Raw genomic sequence first — 27,686 nt, forward strand, 5'->3', positions numbered from 1 at the left:
TATGAAACTACTTCTTTCCCCTGTACTGCCTCCTCTATCTTTGTCATTCTTGTCTTTGCTCCCCTTTCAGTTGCCTGCAATGGTTTTATTTAACAATCAAAATATAAAAGCCTTAATCCAGCAAGCACTTACATGCATGAGTAACCTACCAGTCCCTAATTCAGGAACATTGAAAGAACAGGCTGATGCCTGGAGTGCTGCCTTGAAAAAAAAAATCTGGTTTAATTCTGTTTTGCCTCAGGCCTCCTGTAGGAGCTTAGAGTAAACATTGCAGAACATACTTAGATGCCTGCATGCAGACTGATACACAGGCAGCTGTGGTACACTAACACAACAAATGTCACCTGGTTCTGCTCTTCCACCTCGGTGGCCATATGAGTGCAGAACTGAACCACAGCAACTAAGTTCACGTGCTCCATGCCTCTCTGCTGTGTGTCTGGCGAAGGTGCCAGGCAGGGCTGAACGTGGCTGACATTGTTCCTCTTGCCCTGTAAATACACTGTCAGCAGCCTCTGGTAATATCTGCCCTTCAAGCAGACAACCCCAGGGCTTATCCAGAAAGAACCATGCAATTATTGAGATGGCATTATGTGAATGTGCCAATGTGTGGCTATAATGGAAACAATCTCCACTTTTGGAGCAGGTACAGCACGCCCAGCTCATCTGCACTAGATTAGTGTTCTGAGGTGCAGTGTGAGGGCTGAGGCTTCTCTTCTTGCATTCCCTCCTCAAAGATGGTGTCAAACCGAAGTGCAGTGCACAGAGAAACTGCTAGCTTCCATTTTTCATCTGTAAAATCGAGATAATGGTAATGTACTTACTGAAAATAATAAATAATTGATGTATGCAATAATGTAACAAGACAAAGGAATATAAATTGTGGGTTTCTGACGAAAGTTTCAAAAGCTGCTCAGGAGGTCCTTTGCTGCAGAAGGAGAAATTAAGGCCATATTCCAGAGTTATCGCTCCATGCCAACAAATTCACTAAAAATACTAAGCAAAAAATGTACATGTCACTTACTGCTGTAGTTTGGAGGCAATACAGGTATTCACAGTGTGTATCCTAGCACGCTTGTCAGATTATCAAGACTGTTTTAAGACTAACCCTGATACTGGTGATGACAAACATAATGAATTATGAGATAGGGCTGATATTCCAAAAGTGGTTTAATTTAAACTAAACTATTCCTGCTTTACAGTTTTTCCTCTCTTACGACTCTCTCCTACTCCCGGAGATGACTACAACTTTAACCTGGATGATAATGAAGGAGTCTGTGATCTCTTTGATGTGCAGATACTAAATTATTAGATATTGTGTCAACCAGACTACTTATCTACCTCTAACTATAACATTCTAGACTTCTTCATAACCTAGGTGTTTGAATAATGAATGTATAACTTCTTAGTTCACTGACTCTGGGAGTATATTTCCTTTTGCTTCCTTTGACTACTTCACAAAACAAATTCAACAACCAGAAAAAAGGGCTTTTATCAAATTCTGGCATGTTTTTTCACCTGAGTGTCTTCTATGTAATCCAATTATTTGGACTTCTGTTTAGTAAGAAAAGTGAAAATGCTTTATAGCCTTTTGATCATTTCTTTTTAAATGATTAGGCTTCTTGCTCACAGTTAACAGCATTTTCTTTGAAGCTTTACTGCCAAGAAGCTTTCTATTTTTTTTTTAACCTTTCAATCAATTTTGAAGCTTTCACTGCCAAGCTGAAAAGTGAAGGATATCAACTTGAGTTATGCTAGATTGTTTCAGTGAACCAATTTTGTGAAGTGCCTTCTGTTATAGCACTTTAAGTTTCTCACACTGACTTCTGACATTCCACTTTCCTAGATGATAGGAAAGGTCTGTTTGTAGTTTGTATTAAAGCGTGCCAATACTTGTATATTAACAAGATTTTTTTAATAAAATTGTACAAACAAAGCCATCAGTGTTTTTGATCTTCACTTCTTCCAATCCCTTCATTGTCCATTATGCATTACAACTGAGATAACAGGCTTGTGGCAGCATCCACATTTGCTGGTTCCTCTTCCAGATGTGTGGAAACCTGAAAAAAATGAATTACAGTTTAAAGTAGACAGCGATATCTTTATACTCTGCTTGGGGGGAAAAAAAAAGGCAAAACTTGTTGTCTAGAAGATTAGTTTGTCTTTATATATTTGATTTAGGATAATTTTGCAGTCATAATTCAATAATTTGGAATAATTCAATAATTCCTGTCTGTATGCAACAGCAAACCAGCAGGGATAATAGGGCCAGTGGCATCAGCTGCCTCGAAACTCCTCCTCAGCCTCATCCTGTGCCTGTGGAATTGTCACCTATGTTTCATTTTTTCCCTCAGCCTCTCCTTAAGGTATTCGATACTCATTCTGTTGCTCCCAGGCATACAGAAACTTGATCACCCCAGGCACAGTATTATAAATAAAACTTGACTCATGTCCACTTTTCCCAACTCCCTCTGTTTTCCCCAATAGCCAGGATCGCTTCATCTGTACTTTGTCCTGGCCCACTGTTTTCCCTCTCCCCCAAACCATGCCCACTACATCACAGAGTCGGCATAAAGAGTTTATACAGAGGTTGTCTGCAATTAAATTATTTTAATTACTTCTTGCCCAAGACTGCATGTAGCCCTGTTTAGAACAAAGGAAGATGAGTGAAACACTGTCTTGAACCCTAAGTGCTACAGGCAAGAACTCTAATACAGAAATTGTTTCAGGTGTTGGTACTTCTGATGAGGGAATATGAAGGCTTAGGAATTGGCATGCAGAGCTGTTTGGTTCAAAGGACTATCAGGTGCTTCAGGCAGGGGAACAGCAAAGTTCATCCTTACTTGCTGTATCTATTTGTGTTGAGGCATAAGTCTCAAATCAAGGGGCTAGAGCTGGAATTAACTTTCAAAAAATCAATTAAAAAACAGCTAGAACATAATTTGGAAATATGTTTTAGAAGTTATGTAGCACTTGAATATGCTAAGCAAATTTCAATATTACCACACCACTGAAATTAATAAAGCTGGATTTGCAGCTTTAAAGCAACTGCATGATTTGCCTGCAGTCGTAGAGCCAGAACATAATGCTTTGAACATGCATTTACCTTTCATTTACATTGTCAGATTTTTACAAAGGGAAATTACCTTCTGATTCTTCTGAGGTTCTGCTGCAGTGCCTTTTGATATCTGCTGTATTTCTTTCTGAACTTCAGCAAATGCTTTATTTATTGTGCTAGTTTTTTCAGCATTCCTAATGTTTATCTGGGAAGAGAAAAAAAAAGACACATTGGTATTTTTAAGTGAAATTCCATTGGCATGTGAAATTGCACCATTTTTGTACACTTAATATACAGGCAGTGTTATATGCATTTATTCCAAAATTGCTTTTTAGTAGGTATGTTTTTAAAGTTGAGTTTATCTATTACTTATGATCAAGTCATGTATTAATAATGTTCAAATAAATTGAAAATTGTGAAAGCAGCTAAACTTGTTCTATTGGAAAGGGAGCCCATAGAGATCCAGAAACAGAACACAGAAAACAAAAGCCAGGCTGCGGACAGGCCCTGCTGTGCTGCCTTCAGCTCATCTTACTGGAGTGGAGTTCCAGGAAGGGCTCCTTCCTTCATTTGTAAATTACCTTACTATTTTGAATTCCTTCCAGTAATTTGCCTTTCAGCATCACACCCTGCATTCCTACTTGTTCGTACTGTAGGTCTATCAGATTTTGTTACTACGGTATTTAAAGTTCTGTGGCTGCAGCAGACAAAGACACGTATCTGGTCCCTGGAAACCTCAGCCTCACTTACTAGCCCTAGTCTGCCTTCATAAGTTATTTCAGCAAAGCTGCTTGCTTTTGAAGGGGAGGAGCTAAGGCATGGACACATGCTGTGCTCTGGGGACAATAACCTGTGGTGGAGGAGCAGGGTGAATGTATGGGGCCATCAGCTCTTTCACCACTGCAGCAAATATAAATTCAGGTGATCTCAGCCTTAGCACCTGTTGCTTCTGAAGCACCAAGTTTGGAATCATAGCCAGATAACGTCCTATGATATTGCAGATGCTCCAGAAACATGTTCATACATCTTCAGGCAACTCCAGATTTCAGGATACCAGCTGCTGTTCCCTGTAATTCATCTCTTGGCATTTCACACAGAGAAGCAAACTGTGAATGCTTACACATATTCATTTTGCTTTCAAGGCTTCCATAGTTTCAGAGCATGTATACTTTCACAATAATTCCATTTATTCTGAGTGACCAAGAGAACCAGTAGTAAAAAAGCAGTAGCAAGAGGCTGGTAAAACAAGCCTACTCAGATTAGCTTTAAATTCATAATAAGCGGTACAGTGACTCAAGAAATACGGACTCAGCTCCTGGCTCAAATCAGAGTGATGGGACTGTGTGCAACACAATTTACGAAGAGCCCAGGTTTCCCATTAGGGCTTGTTACCATTTTCCAGCTTTACAAGGGTGCTAAAAGGATCCAGTTAGTTTTAAATCCCAGTATCCTCAGCTCTTCTGGCAAGACTCCGCCATAGAAAGAGGCTCTGTAGCTAGCATGTGTATCTACATCTAAAGTTGTTTGAATAGTTATAATGGGCCTTTATCTATTAAAGAATAAACCCAATTTAACAATTTTTTCTGAGCATCTTCCTATACTGCTTAATGATAAGTAGATCCTCAAAGGCTTAATGAATTAAAGAATCCAGCATCAAACACACAGAATAAAATTTTACTCTTAATAAGTTACTTGCTTTTCATGATTATGTTTTTAAACCTGTTTCTCCCTTTATTATACAGAACCCCCTAGACTAAGTGGAGATGTGATGCCAGCAGTGTGAAATTGTTTCTTTCCAAACTTTGTTATGTTCCTGTCTGTCTACCAGATCAATTTGTCAAGTTGCTTTAGCTTCCAGGAAAAAACTGGAAAGGGGCTTTTATAGAGATGATACTCTTTATGCACCCAGCAGATTTCTGTTTTTACTATCAGATGCCCTTCTAGAGGGACCAGCTGAACTCTGAGCAGATGGCACAGCTCACACTGGAGGGAGGGTTTGGGAAGAAGACACTGTAAAGAGACTTCCAGCTACCAAGAGGAAAACTCTTGGTAAGATGACCCCCATCCCTCTTCCCCTGCATCATTCCCAGCCACACAACTGACTCTCTCCCTCTCCCAGGCAGTGGTGCTCACCAGACATGAACATGGCAGAATTCTGTTTTTCCTCGTTCGTAATTGCTTTAGTGTGTTAAATTGGCTCACAGAGGGTTTGCAGAGCATCACAGCCCATCTAAGGTGTTAGAAGGGGGAAAAGAGGAATTAAAACAGCAGTGTTCACTCTTAGATTTGTTCACTGCTTTTCACTGACATGGTTTTACTTGACAGCTGAGACAAACAGTGTCTGGATCAGAAAAGGCTCCATCCTTTCTGGTTCTCCCTCCCCAAAATGTTTGTCTTGGCACTCATTCATAATCATGCTTGTTCAACTCACCAACCCAGCAGAGAAAAAATGCAAAATACATTTTTAATTGCTTGTGCTGCTGCCTTAGCAAGTTAGCATCAAGGCAAGCTGTGACAACAAAGCCCAGTAAAGGGGTGTGGGATTGGAAACATGATGGAAAGGCACAGGGCTTCACCTCGCAGATTGTGCATCTGGTGGTTTGTATCAAGCAGTTTTCTTAAATTGTGCTCTGAATCGCACCAGCAGGGACGCTGCAAGGGTGGTATAGGAAACGTAGGCTCATTAAACAACTGAGATCTTCAGCATCACGTTCCCCAGGACATCCCGAGGTGCCATCAGGTTCTTTCTAAACGACCCCCCTCAAGGAGGACAGCTGGAAGTCTTACATGGCAAATGCTTGGAGGAGGTTAGTAAAATAAACTTGCTGCGTTTCTCTTTTTTGAAGATTATGACATCAACATATAAACGGCATTTTCAGGTGAAAATCGTGTGCTTTGGCCTTTTGTACCCAGAATACTTGCCCGTGGAACTGCTCTATTCAGCCGGACACGAGCGCTCCCTCCGCGCCGCAAAGGCCTCAGAGGCCGCACCGGCCCGGCCCGGAACGAACCCTGCGGGAGCCCCGCGTGAGGCCCAGGGGCGACACGGCTGGACTGAGGCCCTCCCGCCCTGGGGACGCTACCCCGGCGCTCCCCGGGCGAGCTCCTCCTTCTCCCGCGCCACTCACCTGCTTCAGCCCGGAGGTGACGGGCCGCGCCTTGCCCTTGGCCTTGGCCTTGACGGCGCCACTTTTGGCGATGCGGAACACGCTGACCGCCTTGGCCGCCCGGCCCCGGCTCTTCCCCATGGCGGCGGCACCGCGACGGCCGGTGACGTCACACCTGCGCGCCGGGGAAGCCGCCAATCACAGAATCACAGAATGTGAGGGATCGGAAGGGACCTCGAAAGATCATCCAGTCCAGTCCCCCTGCCGGAGCAGGAACACCTAGATGAGGTTACACAGGAATGTGTCCAGGTGGGTTTTGTCTCCAGAGTAGGAGACTCCACAACCCGCCTGGGCAGCCTGTTCCAGTGTTCTGTTACCTTCACTGTGAAGAAGTTTCTTCTCAAATTTAAGTGGAACCTCCTGTGTTCCAGTTTGTACCCATCGCCCCTTGTCCTACCATTGGTTGTCACCGAGAAGAGCCTGGCTCCATCCTCGTGACACTCACCCTTTACATATTTACAAACATTAATAAGGTCACCCCTCAGTCTCCTCTTCTCCAAACTGAAGAGACCCATCTCCCCCAGCCTTTCCTCAATGCGGGAGATGCTCCACTCCCTCCATCATCTTCGTTGCTCAGCCCTCACACAGCGCTGCCGTTGGGCGGCCGGGCCGCGCGGGGTCGGCAGGGGGCGCTGCGATCCGCTGCCCGCTCGCCTCTGACCGGCCCCGGGGCGCCGATTCAGCCCCAGCGACCCCCTCCCAGTGTTCCCCTCCGAGTGTTCGTCCCCCTCCCAGCGACCCCCTGGTCCCGCTCTCCCCAGCCAGCTGCCGGCACGGGAAGGCTGAGCTTGCTGCTCGTGCTGCCGCTCACCACCGAGTGAGACGCCACGATGCCAAAGCACATGCGGGACAGTGCCTAAAACACAGGGGTTTAAAAACAAACAAACAAAGCCTAGTGGGTTGTAGGAAACCCTTCTGTCTATGGGGTGAATCTTCTTGCGGCCAATGTCAAGGTGAACGGCAGGAGGGGCCCAGGAGAGCCCGCAGCAGGGCTGGCAGCAGGGCCGGGCGGCGATGCTCACTCCGCTTTACTTTCGGGGGGTGTGGCGGGGAGAAGTAACCCCAGAAACAAACACTTATTTCCCTGTCTTTCTTCGCCGCACAACTCGCGGCACTTGCGGAAAGGTGGCTGACGGAGCGGTAACACCTGCTTTGTCAGAGCGCTCCCTTGCGCGGTGGCACGGCAGCTGCCAGTGAGCTGCTGCTGCCCCCGGGCCGCCCCGACGGCGCTGGGGCCGAGAACCGGCACGGGGGGGCCGGGGCCGGGCTGCGCGGGCGCGGAGCGCTGCAGGCGCCTTATCGGCGCCCGAGCATCGGGGCGTCGCCGCCCGTCGCCTTCAAAGCGGGCGGCGGTGACTGCGAGGGCGCCTCTCCCGTCCTGTCCTGTCCTGTCCTGTCCCGGCAGAGACCAGAGCCATGCTGCACTGGGGATACGACGAGCACAACGGTAGGGCGGCGAGGGGCGGCGGGCGGACGACCTGGGGTGGCCGCCGTGCTCCCCGCGGGGCCGTCGAGGCGGTCGCTGTCACGGCGGCCAGTGGAGGCCGCCCCGAGGGCAGGTCCCGCAGGTGGCTGCGGCAGCTCCCGAGCCCATGGGCAAGCTGAGTGAGCTGGAATGCTGTCGACGCTTTGCAACGTCAGACCGAGCAGATTTTTGTCTCGAAATAGTGCAAGGCTGGCTGCTGCGAGAGGTGTTTCATGCGTGCAGCGTTGCCTGCCGGAGTCGGGTGGGAGGTTTGCTCGGATTTGGAAACATTGATGTGCCTCATTCCCTGTAGGGATATCGTTTGCTGGTGTAGGCAGCGAGTTGTGTGTACATATCAAGTATTTATTAGACGGTCACGCTGACCAGTGCTGCTCTACTGGCAGTGCCTTTCTGGCTGTGGCTGTGCTCCGCTCTGTTATATGGTGGGAAATACCAGGTACTAGACTCAGTTGTTTGAATGCATAACTATGCACCTGAGAGGAGATGCTTTTGGATTTCACTTGTTTCATGGTTTCCTTAATCTTGCTGGTCTTTGAAGTCCCAAGATGTGCTCATCAGCACGCTTAAAGACTTTCTTCTGTTTTGCATTGTAAGTCATGCAAACACTGCTCCTGTGTTCAGACTGGCTCACAAGTCATGCAAGTAGAACTGAAAGTGCTTGTGTAGATTGGGAGAGTCAGCTCTGATAAAGTAGATAGAATAACTTATGTTGTCTGTTATAATACACAGATAAATAAATCACCACGATAGTAAAAGGAGAAAGCTATATATTTGCATATACTAAGGTCTATAGTAGTATGTTTTGTTTATATTATTACTTGGACTTTGGAATACTGTTTGCGCAAGTACTACCTTTCCTGCCTGGTCCTTTTGTTCAATCTTTTCTGGATGGATATACTTTTCCAGAAAAACTGGGTGGTGGTGGATCATGGCAATGTTATCTTATTAGGCTTGTTATCTACAATTGTGCAGTCTCCTCTACCCCTCCCCTGAAGACGTAAATGGGTCTTGTTTTTCAATTTTGTTTCTCTATATGTTTTCCAAGAGTGCTGTGGACTTTACCTGCACTGTCCAGATAAGCAGCTCACTTTCCCTCCCTTATCCTATCCCTCCTCCTTTGCTATTCTCAACTTCTAGGAAGGGGAGGGCACCAGAATTTCTATCGGGGTGGCCATGGACATTGCTTGAGGCCCCATTTCTCCTATGAAACTCTGTTTACCAGCTGATAACGTATTTGGGGTGGAGTTTGGCTTTCTCTGTCCTCTCTTGAAGCCCCTGGCAGCGGGGGTGGGTAGTTCCTCATCAGTTCATCCCCTTGTCCCCTTCCTCTCCCAAGCAACTAATGATGAGAGGTGTGGATATCCAACACCTCACTGCTCTTCCCTAGCATCAGTTTTATTTCTCAGCTTTTTATCTTCTTATGCATTTGTTTTATTGGTTTTGCTTGTTTATTGTTTCACTGAATAGCAGATGCAGGAGATTGCTCTAGTTCTTGAAAAATGTTGTTGCTCTGCATGGTCCTGAATAGTTTCCCTGAGATCCCTAAGATTAGTTTTTGCAACTAAGGAGACAGAAATAAAGTAAAATTAATTAAGTTTGATGTAGTCATCATATATTAAAGTTGATTTCATAAAGAGTTAGAAAGACATCTGCGTTCAATCTGAGTTCTGCATTTGTTACTCACAGTGATAAAAGCACTGTTTGTTGGTTTTTTTTTTAAACCAGGCAAAAATTAATTTGCCTCTTAGCAGCAATAACGACAACATAAATCATTATGTGCATAAAGTAAACTGTCAAATATTACATATATGTGTCTGCATATGTGGTATATCTGGTACACACAGAATTAAATGTTCTTCTCTGCTTGGATGCATATATTTCTGAAATGCAAAGAGGCATTATTTTATTTTGATACAAACCTCGTTCTCTGTTTTCTTGTCACTGTTATTGCCTCACAGTTTGGATGGTGCTTCTATATGGAAGCATAATATTGAGGTCTTGAAAAGTGGCTTCGGTGTGGCATCATGTGTGCTTTTCTTCATAGAATCATAAAGTGGTTTGGGTCGAAAGGGACCTTAACCCATCATCTGGTTCCAACTCCCCTGACATGGGCAAGGACACCTTCTACTAGAAGGTGCTGCTACTTAGCTGCTCAAGGTTCCCGTGAAGAGGGAAATGTCTTCACCCTTCAGAGAAACAGTCCCCTTAGTTAACTGGGGAACTGACTTAGTTAAAAGACAAATTGAGAATCAATTGCCTTTGGTTTACTATTTTTTAACTAAAATTTATGGGCAGTGCTTATGTGTATTGTGTTTTACTGCAAACATCTCTTGGTCTAGTTACGCCTCGAACACTGAGGTATTTTATAAATAAAAAGGGATATGGCTTCCTTATACTATTTATTTCTCTAAGAATAATTACGTATTTTTGCTATCTGCTTTAAAAAGAAGCACATAATTTTACCCATTATGAATTTCCTATTGTTTTTATTAGAGCTAATATTTTTGTAACCTAATATGCAACTAAATTACTTGCAAACCTAACTTTAAGCATTTTGGATATGACAAACTGGGCAATGGATTCTCCTCAGGAATAAAGGAGGATGTGATCCTGCAGAGGTCAGACCATGTTAAACTAATAATCTTTCTGCATATAATAGCAAACTTTCAGAAAAAAAAAAAAACACTTTTTCACCTATGTAGAACCACAGAGTAGTTGGGGTTGGAAGGGACCTCTGGAGATCATCTAGTTGTACTGTATTTATGCAAGCACAGAGGCTCACTGCAACTCAACCAGGTGCTGTGATGTCTCTGCTGGGCTTGTTTCAAGTTAATTTTGCCTTTTTAGGAAACACATCACCTTTAACTCCAGCTGGGTACAAAAGCACCGCCTTTAGGTGTTATAGCGAGTTGCATCTCCTGACAAACTCCTACCTGCCTTCCTTATGAGATCTAGTTTGTGAACTGAATTATTTGTGCAATGCTGGTGGGTACCATGAGTAGCGATAGTCTAATCTAAAAGTGACAGGGCTGTGCATTGCATTTGGCAACTCTGTGTCCAAAACAAAGGCATGCAATCTTCAGAGCAGATGATTTATTTTTCTTGTCCTAAATCTTGGTTGCAACAGCTTTTTCTTTTTTCCTTTTTTTTTTTCTTTTTGTTTGTTTGTTTGATTGTTTTTCGTTAAGAGCTTCTAGGTAATCTTCTCTAGCAAAAGAACATTTTCCCATCAACAGGAGGGGATTTCATAAGTTCAAAAACTGGTATATTTAATCATGTTCCTCCTGTAAATTAAAAAATGAAGGGAGGTGAATCAGTGACTTACACTTTCTTGGGTATGTCTTACAGTACATATCTAGGAAATTAAACTGCACATTATGTTGAGATGGAGGCATAATAATTCAGATCCAAATTCAGGATAAATTTTCACCCTGGAGATTCCAATGCCTTGCATCTGGTTGTATGACACGTATTTAAGCATCTCTTTCAACTGTAATGACTTATTTTCCAACAGTAATACACAAAGCTTGCTTTGGAATGGAAATCCTAGTAATGAATTGAGCCACAGTTTTCGTAGAATTGTAAGAGTATGATAATTCTATTAGATTGCTGGTAGATAATCTAGTAAGGAATACCACTTGATATAACTAAGCGGTGCAAAATAAGCTGAAGTTGATTGATCTTTTCCTGTATATTTTGAAAAGTCAGATTTCTGGCAGTCTTATGTTACTGACATATGTTTAATCACCAAAGCAAAAGATTATTTTGGTCATCTAAGCTAAGGACAAGTACAAAAGCAAGTACAATGTCTTTTTAGAACTGAAGTTTATTGTTGAATAATTAGCTAATGCCAGAATCACAGCCTTGGTTCCTCTTTTTGACACATTCATATTTATGAATGCAAATCCTTCATATTATTTGCTGTACGATAATTGTTGACACAGAGCAATAGGACAAAGGAGTTAAGCACATAAATATATTTTGCCTTTTCTCAGTTTAGGAATATCCTAAGCATTAAAATTATGTAGCAATAAGCTTTTTCTAAGCATCCTAAATAACAGCAGTTAGTTAGGTATAAATGATGGAGTAGTTCTTCAATTAATAAAATCGTGCATTTCATCTCTACAAGGTGCTGGGACCTAAACACAATTAAAATTTTATCATATGCTAAGCTATATGTAATTAAAATATCTAATAGCTTTGATGACTGTTTGTGAAATGAGAAGAAATAAGTTTAAACAACTTTGTTTTTCAAACCAGTAGGATTTTTATCTTCTCTCTTAGAAGCAGTTTGCTTAATGAGTTTAGTTAACAAAGTTATTAACAAAGTGACGTTTTAACAAACTCAAGACTGAAGGCCTTTGCCTTTGTTCTACCTGAGGTTTGAGTCTTAGGCTGGTCTGTACAAGCTACTCCTTCCCTCTTCCATTTTTCGGTGCTGCCCCACGGCGCCCTGGGACGCTCCCTTCCCTGATTTACTACCCAGGCGCTTGGGCTATTTTACCACCTGTGAGTTTCTGAGCTATGTTCACTCCTTTTGAAGTCAAGGAGAGAAAACTATCTAACAACTTTTGATGTTAGGCTATTAATCACAGCATAATAAATTTTAATCCCTTTTTTGTCGTCATGTTTACTTAAGTGCTAAGCCATCCAGAAAGACCCAAAACAACAGGCTGATTTTTAGACTGAGATCAGTTACCTTCAGTATAGGGAGTTATAAGATTTCCGGTGATGTAGATGTTACAAGATCAGATTCTGATGCTCATATTTAAGTTTTTCTAATATCCAGTCTCTCATAGGTGATTTATTATGCTTCTTACCCAAGGTAAGCCAGGAGGAAAAATAAGTGCTATGCTCTTTATAATACTGAAAGATCATATGCTCTGCAAACTTTTCCCTTTTCCCTTACCCTCTTTTCCATCCTTAATCTTGCTTGCTGTCTTTACCTTATAGAATATATCCCCCAGGCAACTTATTGTTCCTATTTTTCTTCTATGGCCTCTTTTTGTGTTGTTTATCATCCAGCTGTGATTCAATGGTGGCACATATATTCTTGCTGAGGACTCTGATGTTTGGTAGATAAGAACAGACACCTCACACATCTCATCAATTAAGCTCTTACTGTTTTAGAATGACATTTGCCATTTTTCTCATATCTGTATTGTTGATTTACAGAGATAATGCTTTCCAACTGACTTTTGGCTTAGCTTGCATGGAGAGAACAAGGTTAACCTGGGATCACTAGTATTGTTTAACAGCTTCTTTAGTGTTTAATTTCTAGCAAACCTTGGTGAATGGTGGTGCAAGTCTGTGTCTGGAAGATCTGGAGGTAGTAGAAACCCAGACTTTGTGCAGGCACAACTGTCCTGAGTGTTCCTGTTCTTTGCTGATTTTGCCTGGACTATATTAGCGTGTGGGTGTGTTGTGACAGCTGGTTTGCAGGGCTGATGGGCTGAGAGGAGGTGATGGGTTGTGCAGTGATGCTCAGGTTATAGACGCTGCCGTCAGGCCCCAGGAGAGTCTGCCTACCACTCAACCTTTTAATCTTTTTTGACATTTCCCCATTTCATTCAGAAGATGTGATCTCAGGTCTTTTGCAGCCAATGACTAAGGCGTATATATATTAAAAAAAAAAAAAAAACCTCTTAAAGCAGGGATTTTGGATAGAGAGGAGGTAATCCTTAAAGACATGAGACTTGATATTAGGCAAAAATGGCATGTCCAGAATTTATTGGGGCACCGTGCTGGTTGGATACAGGATGCTTGATTTGAATGAGCATTTTGTTGGATATGTCTTGTGCGTAGTTGAGTATTAACTGTGAATAATTAAATATCTACCTACTGCATGTGGCCTTGCTCAAAGGCCAAATACCATTAGATACACGGTGCAAGGTAAATAAAGGTGTCCTGAGAGCTGCTGTTGCAATGTGGTGCAGCAGAAGTGGCTGAGTATTTTCATCTGCTATTTTGATGCACCCTTTTTGAATTTAGAAGTCACAACCGAGAGAAATTCAAGCAGCGTTGTCTTTCATATGAAGCAGGGCGCTGCCATTAATTTAGACTTCTCCTCCAATGTGTTGCAGGGCCTGCCCACTGGAAGGAAGTTTTTCCTATTGCTAATGGAGACCGTCAGTCACCCATCGACATCAAAACTGAGGAAACCAAGTATGATCCTTCTCTCCGCCCTCTAAATCCCAATTATGATCCGGCTTCTGCTAAAATCATCCTGAACAACGGGCACTCCACCAGTGTTGAGTTTGATGACACTGTCAACAAATCAGGTATGTTCCTTTTCTGTCACACTGTGTCTTCTTCTACTGTTTCCACAACAGAGTGTAGATGGCCTGGGCAGCTCTCGCTGTTGGGTATGAGCTCCTCATAAACAGTAAGACTTTGCTTCTCCACATGAGAAATTCCTTTTTTTTTTTTCCTGTCTTTCAGTATGATACAATGTGGGAACATATTTGGACATGAGTTTGAGGTTGCATTTCTCAGAAAGTACTAGGATTCCCTTCACACAAGGATGGTTTGTTCCACCCCAACCACCTAGAAAGCTCCAGCCCCCCTGTTTGAACAGTATTATGTATGATTTTTCAAGTGCTGCTCTCTCTCACTGCAGATGAATCCTTTGTGTCTCATTACAGGTTCATTCCAACTGAAACACTCAAGTCTCTTATCTGACTTTAGCTGCAGGTTTGGTTCTATTTTTTTCCCTTTTTTTTTTTTTTACAATCCATACCTGGACATGTTGTGTCAAGAAAGAGCCAATACAGAACAAATGAAATATATCCCAAGTGATCTCTTTTCTTCTCTGAAAGTTATTATTATCCCTGTCTTTTCTAGGAGTATGTAGCTTCCTTTTTTTTACAAGCAATAATTGTTATTTAGAAGTTCTCTGGTTTAACACAGTCTTTGTAATGTTAGTGCCTTCATCTTTAAAGCTTTCTCTTGTATGGTAGGCAAGCTAGCACACCTTGCTGTGAAATTGTAGGAGTGCAGTTTCTATGAGCAATAAAATCCTCTTGTGGCTGCGTGAGGCTTAGCTGAGGATCCAAGCCCACATGGTGCATTCACAAGGGCCAAAGCCAGAGGAAGACTAATTTGTGATCACTGTCCATTAGTCCTGAGGAACTATTGGCTTATAGTGGCAACAGGGAGAGATCTAGATGGAGATAACATCATACTTTGCTTTCTCCGGACAGTCTTAGTTCAATTCTTACGTTTCCTGTTGATACAAGCAACATCAGATGTTGCTTGAAAATCATCCGCTGACCATCAGTGACCTGGTCTGACATGGTGTGTGTCAGATGCCACGGGACTACCCAGAATTAATCTCTGCTTCAAGTGTAGTAGGTGTGGGTGGACCAAAGCACATCTCTTAGAAAAACATACAATTTTAATTTCAAAATTTCCAGCAATGACGAACCTACCACAGCCCTTGGTAAGTGGTTCTAGTTGTTAATTACACTCACAACTAAAAGGAATCAAAATCTCATGTTATTTCTGGTGTGAATTAGAACAAGTCAGCCTTCAAACTCCTTTTCTTTTTTTAAAAAAAAGCAATAAACATGAATATGAATACACCAAGAACCTCTTCCACTTTCTAACTCCATCCATGAAGTGGCAGAGCCTGAACACAGTACTTATTTCTGCAGGCTTACACCGATACCAAAGCAGTGGTAATGCAATCCTCTTCTTACTTTTTTCCTCAGGCTTTATCTCCAAGGATATAGTTCGTGTTGTGGCAAAGTACTGGCAGGTGTTGATCAGATAATTAACAAATGTAATCATCCCCAGTCTCCTTCAGGAGACTCCGTATCTTATTTGTGTGGACTAGATTCTTCAGTTCACATATATGGCTTTACATTTTCACCATTATTATGCCTTACTTATCAAATAATTCAAGTCCCGTATCTGTAAACTGAGTTATTCACTATTTTTCCTAATATTTGTCACTGACAAACTTTATTAGTAATGCTTTTGTTTTCTTTCAGGTCATTGATCAAAAAATACTGAATTTCCTAGGGCCAAAATTTGGCCTCTGGGGCACCCTTGTGAAGTAAGCACTCTTGGCATACGGTGGTTTTGTGAAAAAAAAAAAAAAAAATGGTACTAAATACATTAGCATCTTTTAATACTTTATTAACTGACTTTCATATGAACTATTTCTTCACTTTGGCCAGAACTGAAACTTGACTGTCAAGTCTGTAAGTGTTTGTGTAATTCTGTTTATCCTCTTTGTTACCACATTATCTCGATTCTCTGAAATCAGTCTGTTGATGTTTCAGAGGCCTCTTCTTCCAGCTCTCTTCAACCTTATAGATAGTGATATTTGCCTTAAATACCTTCTGACTAACTTCTTCCCTAATTACTGTTGGAATGGAAGGGTACCATCACCGTATGATGTGATACAAATACATCATCAGGCTATTTTCCACATTTTTCAGCAGAGGTATTTCGTTGAATGCTGATGCATTTCTACATAATTGTCTTCCTGCAGCCAGTTAGAACATCAGTCATTACACATTTCTAGGATCATTTGTCTCCACGTTTTCACATCTTGAAAGAAGAAATTTGTTTGAGGAGTGCCATTTCCCCATCCCCTTTGTTGACTAGGTTTATAGGCTCTGTAAGAGCATGTTTTAGAGCTGGAAGTTTTAAGGAGGTCAGATATTCTTCCCCACAGATAAACACTTCCAGTTCCTTTTCATTAGCCTGGCTGCTTCTGTTAGCAGATAGGCAACTTAAGAAATTCTTCTTTTATCTCTATTTGGTAGTACTTTGTTCTTAAAATTCAGGTTTTGCACTAAATCTAGAAGAGATAAAAAATTACCATTGTCCTCCCAAATGGTCTTAATTCAAAAGCCATCTGGTTAAAGGTCCCTTAAAATCTCTATAATGAACCAGTAAACCAGCCCAGTCTAATTCCCAAACCCTCAGAGGAGATATGGAGCCAGGAGACTGGGGTTATTTGTTTTGTGGTGAATAAGGAATCTTACTGAATTCAGGCTTCTGTGCAGAGATGTTTTGGATCCACCTGTGATTAGCAAAATATGAGCACTTGCAGAAGCAAAACAATAAAAAGCTCACCCATATGTGTGTTAAGTCAAAATAAATGGCTAATTAAGTGTAAGTAATATCGTAATTGTACAACGTATATGTAGTCTTGGGTTCATTTTATTTATGTTAGTATATACTGCTTTTTCTCAGACCTTATGTAACTGGATCTAGTTGCAAATGAAGGAAAGAGCCTTGAAATTTTTTTAAGCTCCACGAACTTTCCTCCAAATTTCAAAGAGAAGAAATTCTGTTCACCTTATGTTTTACTGATCCTACCCTTTATTCATAAAACCTGTATTCTAAGCTAAGTTTCTTAGTGAATCTTTTCTATAATTCAAGAGAGGAAACCACTTGCAAGATAGAAATGTTTTCCCATCTTCTGAGAAATATCCAGCCCATAGCAAGACAAACCTGCTGATAATAACAAACTCTTTAGTGGGCTATAATCCACTAATCTACACATAAATGCAATTTTGAAAGTCAGATTCTGGACAAGTGGGTGTTTCTGCAGTACTTCAAAGAAATGGGAAGCCGTCCGAGTCCACGTTTGAGAAGGAGGGGACCACCCGAAGGCTGAAGTCTGGTGTGGGGTTAGAAGATGTGGGTTAGGGCTCCCGTTCCTGCGGTGAAGCCTTGTCCTCTGCTTGGGTTTCAGTGCTGACCGGGGGGCCACTCAGCGGGACCTACAGGCTGCGCCAGATCCACTTCCACTGGGGCTCCAACGACGAGGCCGGCTCGGAGCACACGGTGGATGGGATGAAGTATGCGGCGGAGGTAAGGCTTTGCCTCTGAGCTTGTGGCTCCTTTTCTGTTGTGAGAATCATGTTGCCCCTCCTCTTCCCACTCTTTGTTCTCCCCCCATTTTGATGAAAGGCAGGAGGTCTTCCTGAAGTGTTACATGTTTGGTCCTTTCTCAAAAAAAGAATGTATTTGAAAGCTTTGGAGAGGATTAAAAAAAAGAGTACAGAAGACAAGAGCATGATAAGAGCAAGATTTAATATTCAAGAGTTACCTTAAACTTTGTCTTTCGCTGTCTCTTCCTTGGAGAATATTTTCACAGTCAGCTTCAGTTACAAACCACAGAATTACTTGATTTGTGGCCTGTGCAGTGTAAAATTTATGCAAGACTTAGGAGAGTTGCATCTTGCGGTGCGCTTAGCAATGTGATGGTTATGAACCGTACCTGAACACTGGTGGGGTGCCTGCTGGAGGTGCAGCGTTTCGGTGGAGGCAGCGCGCCCCAGGGACAGGAGCAGCCTCTGCTTGGGCAGGGAGAGTCCGCTCCTCCTCTGTCTCCTCCGCTGCATTTGAGTAGCCTGGAGCATAAATTCAGTGTCTGATTCCTCTTTGCAAACAGAAGTAACATGGAGTGTTTTGATGAAACTGAGGTCTTTAGCAACAAATAATTCAGACAGTGAAGAGTTTTCTGGGGTTAAAAAGAAGTAAAAAGTATAAAACTAAATGGTAATGGACAAACAAAAGACATAATACTAAAGAAGAAAAAAAATGAAATGTATGCACAGTGGTGTGATCAGATTTTACTGAAAATGCTATAAGAGATAATGGTCAGAAAAAAAATCAGTTTTCTAAAACTAATGGGGAAAAGTGACATTTGCAGTGTTTAAAGGCTTATGTTTTCCACAGGAACCAGGTGAGATGGAATATAAAGAATTAATAGAGGTGCTTTAAAACCATTAAGTACCAAAACCAAATTTCTAGCTGAGAAAATATGTATATCTTTCCCATCTAAGAAACCAAATGGAAGGAGAAAATATCTCAGAATTTCTAGCCAGTCTAAAAACCTTTCCGTTACCCATTGGTTGGGTAACCTTCCAGAAGAAGCTCTCTAGATGGCACTTTGGCTTGGGGATAAGAAACCCAGTATTAAGATCAAGTCTTCTGAGCACTGTTCACAAAAAAAGAAAATATCTCAGAAGGAGACATGAAGATGGTTTCAGTGCTCACCTTTATAAGGAAGATGTGTAAGATTTCAAGAAAAAGCATCAACCAAGTCGAAGAAGGAATTAGTGTACAGGTAAAGAAGACTGCAAGGTTCGGCTCCCTAATCCCACCGGGAAGCAGAAGGGATCCATGGCTCCATTATTTATGACAACGTATGGTCTGATCAAGGTCTCTTCACAAGCTGCAGTGACAGAGCGGTGGTAAGACGGGATATATTCCTTAAAGAGAAGTCACAAGCCATTGAGAATGGGGCTGTACCCAAAAGTGTTCCACAGCTCTGTTTGGGGGTTTTGGTTTTGGGGGTGGCGGTTTGGTTTGGGGGAGGATGGCAAAGCTATCAGGGCTGGGGTGTGGGCTTTATTTAGCTGTGGGAATTTTGCCTTTTGTTCTTTGTTGTTTTCTTGTTTTTTTTAAAAAATGACAATAAAAGTAAATTCTGACTGAGAGTATCTGTTTCCTTTTTGTGTATGTAAAAATGTAATAGTTTAAAAGTTATTCAATGTAGCTTTTGTAAACTTGTAGTAGTGAGTGGTGCAGGCGCTATGAGCTCCAGTATACTAATGCATTCGAGAACAGTTTAGTGAACTGTGTTCTCCTCCTAGTTTAATTTAAGATATGTTTAGCAACTTTCCTTCAAGGATCTGTGAAGCTGTGAGCCAGCATGTGTTTCGTCGTGAGCATACATGTATTATTATTATTGATTTCAGGGGGATTCCTTACTTGCTGGAAGCAATGTTTCAGCACTTCTGAGTCCAAGTGCTTAATGAACATTAATTATACCCAATAACAGCAAGTAACAGCTCTGTTTTACAGATATGCAAAACTAAAACTCATAGAGGTTAGGCAGGGATTGAGATTTAGAGCAAAAATCTTCACACTCCTAGATCTCTATTTCAGCCATGCAGATGTGTTGCTTCCCATAGAAATAATTTAAAGCAAGTTCCAGCTTTCACAAATTGCTCTTACTTTAGAGGTCTTAAAGTGCTGCATTCCAAAAGTGAGCCTTTTTTATTTTCCCCCATGGATTCATCTAATTTTAACTCATTCAGTGGAGCTGCTTTTCAGCACTCCTAAAGTTCAAAGTCTGACAAGATGGTCACCAATTTTAGAAAAGCCAGTACCGTGACCTGTTTCTGACCTTCTCTTTATATTTCTTTTTAAAACTATGTGTAGTAAGGTTAACAAATCACTGAGAACTTATGGGAGTAATTAATATTTGTGAAGTACTTAATCTTAAGCGCTGTGTGTTTGTGCTCTCTGCAGCTCGGCAGTTGGAGCATTGCTCAAGGCTGGGATGTCCTGGTGCTTCCCAGGATCCAGGAGCTCCTGCTGCAGAACATGGCCAGGACTTAAAAAACCTGGCTTAGCAGGAGGAGCTGAGGTGGGATGGGGGTAGACATGATGGGGTTTTTCTTTCCCCACCTGACTAAGTGGTGTTTGTAAGCTGCTTAAGCAATTACCACAGGACTGTTCCAGAATAATGCATGTTGGAAATGCAAATGCTCCAACCTGAGATAACCAAGCTGTTTGTGAGTGCCTAACTACTGGTAATCACAGAAAGAGACATTTGGAAAGTATAAAAAATGAAATCTTGATGCTCAGCTTAAACTGAACAAGGGAAAAGGGGTCAGTGCAAGTTTAATGTGTGTTCCTCTGCCTGTTTTCTAGCTATTTATGTGGCTGATTAATGTTACTGAAAGCTTCATTAAGGAAAAAGAGGAGCAAAATGCTAATGACATCCTTGTGATTTACAGTCAGTTTTTTAAATCAGCTGTACTAAAAATGAATTTAAAAGCTTTAGTTATGTAACCTTGGGATATCTTGTCTTAGCTTCTCTGTTCAAAATCTGGGGACCTAACAGCAGTTTGCCAGGCACTGTGGTGTGCTGTTTCCTGCTAAATTTTGAATAATCCCAGCCACTGGAAATGCTTTCACCATTTGTGTGAACTACAAATTTACCAATTTCATTAAGTATTTGCATTTAGAAAACTGGATGGCTCCTAATACAAAAGAGTGAAGTAGAGTATGCAAACCGGTTAAAGTTGTAGTATTAATTTGTGACTATTTGAGTTCAGCGGGAGTTGATGCTGTCTGTGTCTCTTGCTTTTCAGCTTCATGTGGTCCATTGGAATGCAGAGAAGTATTCCAGTTTTGTCGAGGCAGCTCGTCAGTCAGATGGATTAGCAGTCATGGCTGTATTTCTGAAGGTAAGAATAGAATGCCTCAACCTGCCTCATAAATCTGCGTTAGGAGCCCAGAGGGATAATGGTGATGGTTGGTGTAATTATCACTAAAGACATACTTGTACAAATGGGCATTAAGTTATACTGTTTCCTTCATACTATTTACTTGCCAATATAGAAAGCTGTGCTTCCTTGAAGATTAAAAATATAAGATTAATACATTTTCAAGACAATGAGACTCTTCAGTTTGGCTAGTCTGCACTCCCTTACAACATAAGATGTGGATCTTAATTCAGCTGCTCATATATGGATCCCAGTAACTTGTCCATGACTAACAGGTTTCGTTAGGAGGGCAATCTGATTTGATTTGAACGTTTCTTTAACAGTTTGTTTCTGAGCTGGTAGTTTCTTCTGAAAAATAGTAATAAAAAACATCCCAAAACCAGAAACTGGAGAATTTCCTTATAGTTGTTATGTACCTCTTTGCCTTCTGTATCCATTCTAAGATGAAATTAAACTTTTGCAACGGCTTCATTGACTTCTGCCTGAAGAAGCAAATGGAGAATTCACACAACCCATGGCAAAGGATAGAGCTTTGGTCAAACCTGTGGTTTCAGCCTGGCTGCCACATCTTCCAGAGCACAGCCAGTGCTGGTGCAGTCAGGGAGCCGTTTCAAAGAACTTCAGTAATTCTGTCTTTCCAGTTTATGTTATAATGATTCAAGGAAAGTTTCACTGGATTTCTTAGCACACAAATTCCCCTTGGGATACATCAGAATGAAGTTTTCACTGTTTTGAGCAATTCAAATTTCAGATGTGAGCCTGCAACTTTTAATATCCTGCATATAAAACATGAAAAATGAATTACTTTTGTTCCCCTGCAGTGTATAGTTTGTGGGTCTGTTGTAGCTGAAATAATTACTATGAGCAGGCAGAATAAATAATGCCAGTGAGGGAGTGCATCTTCTTTATGACCAGTACTATTTGTAAACACCAGCTAGTCACAGGCTTATACTCACAAAATCCATCAGTCAGTTAAGTAAAGTTGTATAAAACAGTTTCATTATGTATTTGCTTTTTGATTATTTATTTTTGCTATTTTTCTCTGGAGCTCAAGTATTTATTTTTTCTCTGGTCTTAATAGATTGGTGAATGCAACCCTCAGCTGAAGAAGATCACTGACCGCTTGGACACCATCAGAATCAAGGTGAACAAATGTTTCTATAAGAATACTAATATTGGTGGTTGCTTTTGTTGTATTGGTCTTTTTTGGTAACCTGGCTGCTACTCCCTTCACCTTCATGTTCCCTAGTTCCACAGCTATCCATATCTAACTGATGTAGGAGAGTTTAGGAGTATTCTTGTAAGGTTAAGTTGAAAACTAAGCAGACAAATAATAATTTTTATACAATAAGAGATCAGAGGAAAAGGCTAATTCCTCACAGAACCTAATCTCTGACAAATCTGTTGCTATGAGAATAGTAACAGGGGAAGAACATACACTATGGAAAGTTGTGAAAAAGGTGAGGAAAAAGTTTTCTCCCCTCTTTTGTTGAGTACAGATACATGGTGAGAAATAACCTATTGTTTTTGTGAGAGAAATCAGCCAGACGCACAAAATCATGTTTCATACAGGCACCTCTGGCCTGGTAGCCAGAACAGGGAGAAGTGGGCCTGGGAGGAGTAAATGTGGAGGGGGAGCAGGTGGCAGGAACCTGTGGGGTCACTCTGCCAGTCCCACAGAGACTACGTTGAAAGTCCAACATCTTCTCATCTCTCCCTCCAATTCCCATCTTGTGGTCATTTGTACCTGCAGGAGCCTGTGTTAACATGGTGCCTTTGCTGGCATCCTGCTGGCCAAGGACAGCAGCAGCAAAGCTGTCGCAGACGTGACACCTCACCAGGAGGACACTGGCTTGCTGCTGCCATCACCCAGGACACTGCCAGCCTACCCAACGGTGGAACAAGCTCTACCTCCTTTGGCATGATTTATCATGGCCTCTTGCTTTTAAACAATATTGCCCTGTTTTTCCTTTTTATTTTTTCCAGGGCAAACGAGCACTCTTCACAAACTTCGATCCCAGCTGCCTGCTTCCCAAGTCCCTGGACTACTGGACTTACTTTGGCTCTCTGACCGTTCCACCTCTTCTTGAGAGTGTCATCTGGATTGTCCTGAGAGAACCCATAAATGTTTGTTCTGAGCAGGTAATTTTGATTTTTCACTGCTATAGAAATGTTGCTTTTGTAAGACTTGAAATTATAAATGCCACCCGAAGATATATTTTTTGCAGACTTTGGCATTATATACCTTATCAAATTGTCAAAGGACAAAATATGTCCATCGTATTTATCCTGACTTCTCGTTGCCCTTCTGTGTGTAACAGGTATTTATTATCCATTTTTTTAAAAAGAATCTGCATACTTCAAAAATTAACAATCAAAAATAACCCACAAGAAACTTACGGAAAAAACATGGTTCTGCTGAGACTTAGAAATCCTGGGATTCCATTCAATTTGATTATTTGCAGATCTTGTTCAAAGCTCTTCTCTGGCCTTTTTATTTGGCAGATCAACAGTAAATTTCTTCTTACATTCCAAATATGTAAAACTTGGTGAATTTATGAAAATAATGAAAAGCAAACACAACTGTAATAAGTTGGGTTTTATGTTAGGCTATCATAGGAAAAGTGTGATACCATATATGAGAGGTCTGTGTACATTTCTTGTTAAGCTTTGTGCCATGTATTAATGTTGCAACAGTGACACCCAGTGGGCTGATCATCTCAGGTATGAAGAGTTTTTCCCACTGAAGACACTGAAATGATGTTAGATTATAGCTTCTAATACTGGATGTTGATAAGTACATCACCTGCAATATGTTACGAATATTCTGGGCATGCTGTAAACCTTGAGATTTTTGTACCACAGCATTTGTCTCATTCTTGGTTAATGTTACAAAGACCTCAGAAAATTCATTACCCTATACCACGTACTCATCAGAAACAGAGATGTTGTGCAAGATGTTAAGACTCTTCACTGAATGGGATGCTTTTTAGTCAGGAGACCTCAAATTCTGTTTGTAACTGATGTGAAGTAATGTGTTTGCTCAGTGTGTGCATTTGTCTCATCTGTGTCTCTTCCCCACTCCCCTCAGTCTGGTTTTGTAAGACTCGCTGCAATGCCTAGGGATCTAGGATTGAAACTTTGTGTTAAGACATCAACTTCAGGCCTAAAGACAAGCCATACTTCAGGTTAAAATGTTCTTATTTGGGCTAATCTATAATTGATACATTCTAAAATGTGAAATAGTATGTGGAAATACCTATGTGTAACACATTTAGAGGACATGGTATTGGAAACAATGTCAAATACAGTGATGCTTTGCTAGTAATTTTCCACAGACAGTATCTGTATCTTCCATTTTAAAGTATAAATATGCTATATTCTTATAAATATAAGCTTGCATATAGCTAAAAGTGTTTGTTCCCAGTAATGTCCACCATTTTGACTGATCAGTTATCACCATGACTGATACCATTTTGCCATTTAATTTTATTCCTCAAGTTTTATTTCAGGTCTTTACCGTTTATTACCTACTTTTTGGTGCACTTTTTTAGATTGAAAGAAATTAAAAATAAATTTAACATTATTAGAAAATCACAGGGAGCCTGAATCACAAATGTTAACTTTAGATTGGAGTGAAGCAAGACAGTATTGACTTTTTTGCTCTTAATGGAATTGAGATGCAGTGTGCCATAAAATTAAATGCTCTATTAGAATTGAATGATTTTTGTGCTGTCCTTTGATAACCTAGGAGGGAGGTAAAATGGTATATAGAAATAGTCAATATGGGAAATAATAGAGAAAATACTAAACTTCAGGTCAGGAATCAGACTCAGACTTCCTGAGGTTGACACACAAAGCTCTGATCTTGGCTTCTGCTGAGATCAGCTTAAGCACAGAAGCTTATGCTGAGGTATGAATAACTGTTTGTTCTGTGTCTTCACAAGGGAAAAATTTGGAGTACGTGTTTAATATATAAGTGCTAATTACAGAAGCTTTCTATAGCACCACACCAACTATTCCAGGTTAATTGTGAGTATACTCTTTGCACAAGAAGATGTACACAAGTGCACGTAAGAAATCTAATTTTTGGCACAAAACATTCCAGAAACTCTAAGCTATAAAATCAAATTTAAAAATATAAAAAATCCTGGGTTAGATCAGGTTATGGAAGACAAAGTGTGAATATAGGAAACAAATAATACCTATGCACAATTTCATTCTGACACGTATTTTGGAAGATGTTCTTGTTAGTCATCGTTCTTCATTTGCAAGGACAGGAATGGTGAAACTGCCATTCCCCATATGCCATAGAAAAACACAGTTCCATTCTTACCAGTGGAAAAAAGGTAGGCAAGTAGCCTTAATATTTACCACATGCTTTTTCATTAGTGAGGTTTTTCTGTTGAACCTTGTGTCTCTCTTGATTGCAGCTGGCCAAATTCCGCAGCCTCCTGAGCACCGCTGAGGATGAGGTCGCCTGCTGCTTGCTGAGAAACTACCGGCCTCCCCAGCCTTTGAAGGGACGACAAGTCAGAAGGAATTAAAGGAGTAAAGCCAGCGTAGTCTCCCTTTGAAGCCAACAGCTGAATTAATTTTAATAGTTAAGATACTTTGTGATTTTTTATTTTTTTTTTGGTAAGCTGTTTTAACAAATAAGTGTTTTTTTGTTACTGGTTACCATGCAGTCATTTCTCACAGACAAAAACATCCTGAGTTGTTGCAGGTTCATCGATGTTAACAGGTCTGACTGTGTTTGAGTGCGTTGGTTTGGGAGCACTGAGGCGCTGGCGTCGCACACACAGAGCGCACTGCTAATTGTAGGGGCCAGAATCTGCCACCAAATTTCTGAACAGGATTCCTGATACTAATGGCAGTAAAGGTTGTTCTGGGATTATTGCTCTGGTCTCTAACATAACATTTATCTTCTATATAAGACTTCACACTGTAATTCTTGAGAAAAAGATATTTCAAGGCTGATATAATTTAATTGCTGACTTTTGCAATACCATGCTTACCTTCCTACAAAAAGCAGTAATGACTAACAGCATTTAAGTAAAACAGATATTTGTGTGATCCTATAATTCTGACTGCTTCATAGCAGTAATGATGTACTGATCGATTTTCTTTTAGAAAGCAAACAGTGAGGTTTTTGTATATTGCAGGATCATGCCAGGTGGTTTAGGTATTCCTGAATTCCATCACAAATAGTGATGAAATTGTCCTGAAACCTGAAAACCGCAAGGTGGAAGGGCATAGAGGGAACTGTTCCTATATCCACTCTGCTGCATTTGATGAACAAGAAGGGACTGTAACACTATATCCACATAGCATCAGACTTGTACCACTTAGAATCAGGGGCAGGGGCAGCTGTTGCTCCAGGCTGTTTCATACGAGACAGGTTGCACACTGCAGTGCAAAACACGTGCTGAATACCTCACATTGTGCAGTGGAGCGCAGCACTTCACAGATATGTCATGTCTTCTAGGTGCTGGCTGATCTTCTGCTGGCATAGCTGAACTTGGGTGGTTGCACGGATATTCCAAGACCAAAGACAGTACTTAGAGCAAGCCAAAGAAATCAGTCAGGTCAATATCTAATAAAAGATCAGCCCTCAATAGCCATGTGTTGAAATGTGTGTCTTTATGAATTGACTTGAGCCTGTGTCTCTCTCAGGAGCTTTTGTTATTTGAATATAATTGTTTGTTTTACGCCAAATTTATTTTTATTATTTTTAATGAACATTCCATAGGATATAGCTTAGTATAGGATTAGATTTACTCTTGAACTGTGAGAACTACATAGTGTAAATCAGTGATACCAGAAAGAGGCAGCTAGAGGTTTCATGGGAAGCAACTACCACCAGTTTCTGCAGTACTTCTGACCAACTCGTCTTCCATGGCTGCTCTCCATGAATTTGTTTGTTTGTTTTTTTCTTTAATAAGTTTTGTAGATTGTGCCTTTTACCTCAACAGGTCTTTTGATCTTAGATAGACAAATATGAGAGAAATCACAATCAGGATTGACTTTATATACCTTTTTTATAACTGAATAAATTAGACATAGAGACATAGATATTTTAGCTTAGTTTAAGGTAGGTGGACTTTGTTTTCCCCTCCCCAGAATATAGCTACTGTTGCTGCAAGGCCTCACAATGCCTTCTGAAGGAAAGGACACAAATAGACCATGGGAGAAATAAAAGGCATTTGGCAGCAGCAGCAGGTACAAGTATTAACCAAAAGGGAAAAATCTGCAGACACTTTTTGGTTTCTGGCAGAGGGAGAAGAATGCAGCTGAAAAGACTTCAGGCTCGTTCTTTCTGAATGAGGATGATTGGGAAGTGTGCATGGAGAGGAACAGGAGTGTGTTGCATGTTTTCACACCCTTTTTTAGACTTAGTGTTGGATCTGATATGTTTCCGTGTCACATAAGTAGCTGGAGAACATGAACAAAATGTTTACAAATTGCAGGAAGGTTATAAAGTTTGTTTGACTCAGAAGATAAAGTGTTAAGGCTACTGATTCATAGCACAAATAAATGTTTTACGTGTTGTTTACATATTGAAAACAATGGAGTTGATCCAGTGTTTTCATATTTATAAGGATTTTATTAAAATAAAAAAATGGATTTTATGAATATGTCCTGTATTTTCTGTTGAAGAAATTGAAGTTTTATAGAGAAGGCTGCAGTTTTTTATAACTAGCACCTGC

At 41.0% G+C, this 27,686-nt stretch overlaps 3 protein-coding genes across 6 annotated transcripts in view; 2 read left to right on the forward strand and 1 right to left on the reverse strand.

The window, feature by feature from the left end:
• E2F5 (E2F transcription factor 5) overlaps nt 1–1,933 on the forward strand; it is a 15,342-nt gene extending 13,409 nt beyond the window's left edge. Inside the window, exon 9 of the mRNA XM_065053902.1 lies at nt 1,200–1,933. Coding sequence (XP_064909974.1) covers nt 1,200–1,309 — 110 coding nt within the window. The 3' untranslated portion in view covers nt 1,310–1,933. The remainder of the gene's footprint in view (nt 1–1,199) is intronic.
• RBIS (ribosomal biogenesis factor) lies at nt 1,891–6,350 on the reverse strand. The gene is made up of 3 exons (XM_065053906.1): nt 6,184–6,350; nt 3,144–3,260; nt 1,891–2,057 (listed from the first exon to the last, which is right to left on the reverse strand). The coding sequence occupies exons 1-3, from the start codon at nt 6,301–6,303 to the stop codon at nt 1,989–1,991; spliced, it is 306 nt and encodes a 101-aa protein (XP_064909978.1). The 5' UTR covers nt 6,304–6,350; the 3' UTR covers nt 1,891–1,988.
• LOC102092154 (carbonic anhydrase 13) lies at nt 4,768–27,608 on the forward strand. 4 transcript variants are annotated; one of them, XM_065053905.1, is made up of 9 exons: nt 7,324–7,669; nt 13,792–13,989; nt 14,353–14,401; nt 15,124–15,149; nt 17,424–17,542; nt 20,842–20,937; nt 22,058–22,120; nt 22,963–23,118; nt 25,410–27,608. In XM_065053905.1, the coding sequence occupies exons 1-9, from the start codon at nt 7,639–7,641 to the stop codon at nt 25,521–25,523; spliced, it is 852 nt and encodes a 283-aa protein (XP_064909977.1). In that variant the 5' UTR covers nt 7,324–7,638; the 3' UTR covers nt 25,524–27,608. The 4 variants fall into 4 exon arrangements, with proteins under 4 accessions (XP_021137174.1, XP_064909977.1, XP_064909975.1 ...); XM_021281499.2 differs by lacking the exons at nt 7,324–7,669; nt 14,353–14,401; nt 15,124–15,149 and adding an exon at nt 4,768–5,862; XM_065053903.1 differs by lacking the exons at nt 14,353–14,401; nt 15,124–15,149 and having other exon boundaries at nt 7,348–7,669.
• The last annotated feature ends 78 nt before the right edge of the window (nt 27,609–27,686 follow it).

Source organism: Columba livia, chromosome 2 (genome assembly GCF_036013475.1).
Source record: "Columba livia isolate bColLiv1 breed racing homer chromosome 2, bColLiv1.pat.W.v2, whole genome shotgun sequence".
NCBI classification, from domain to species: domain Eukaryota; kingdom Metazoa; phylum Chordata; class Aves; order Columbiformes; family Columbidae; genus Columba; species Columba livia.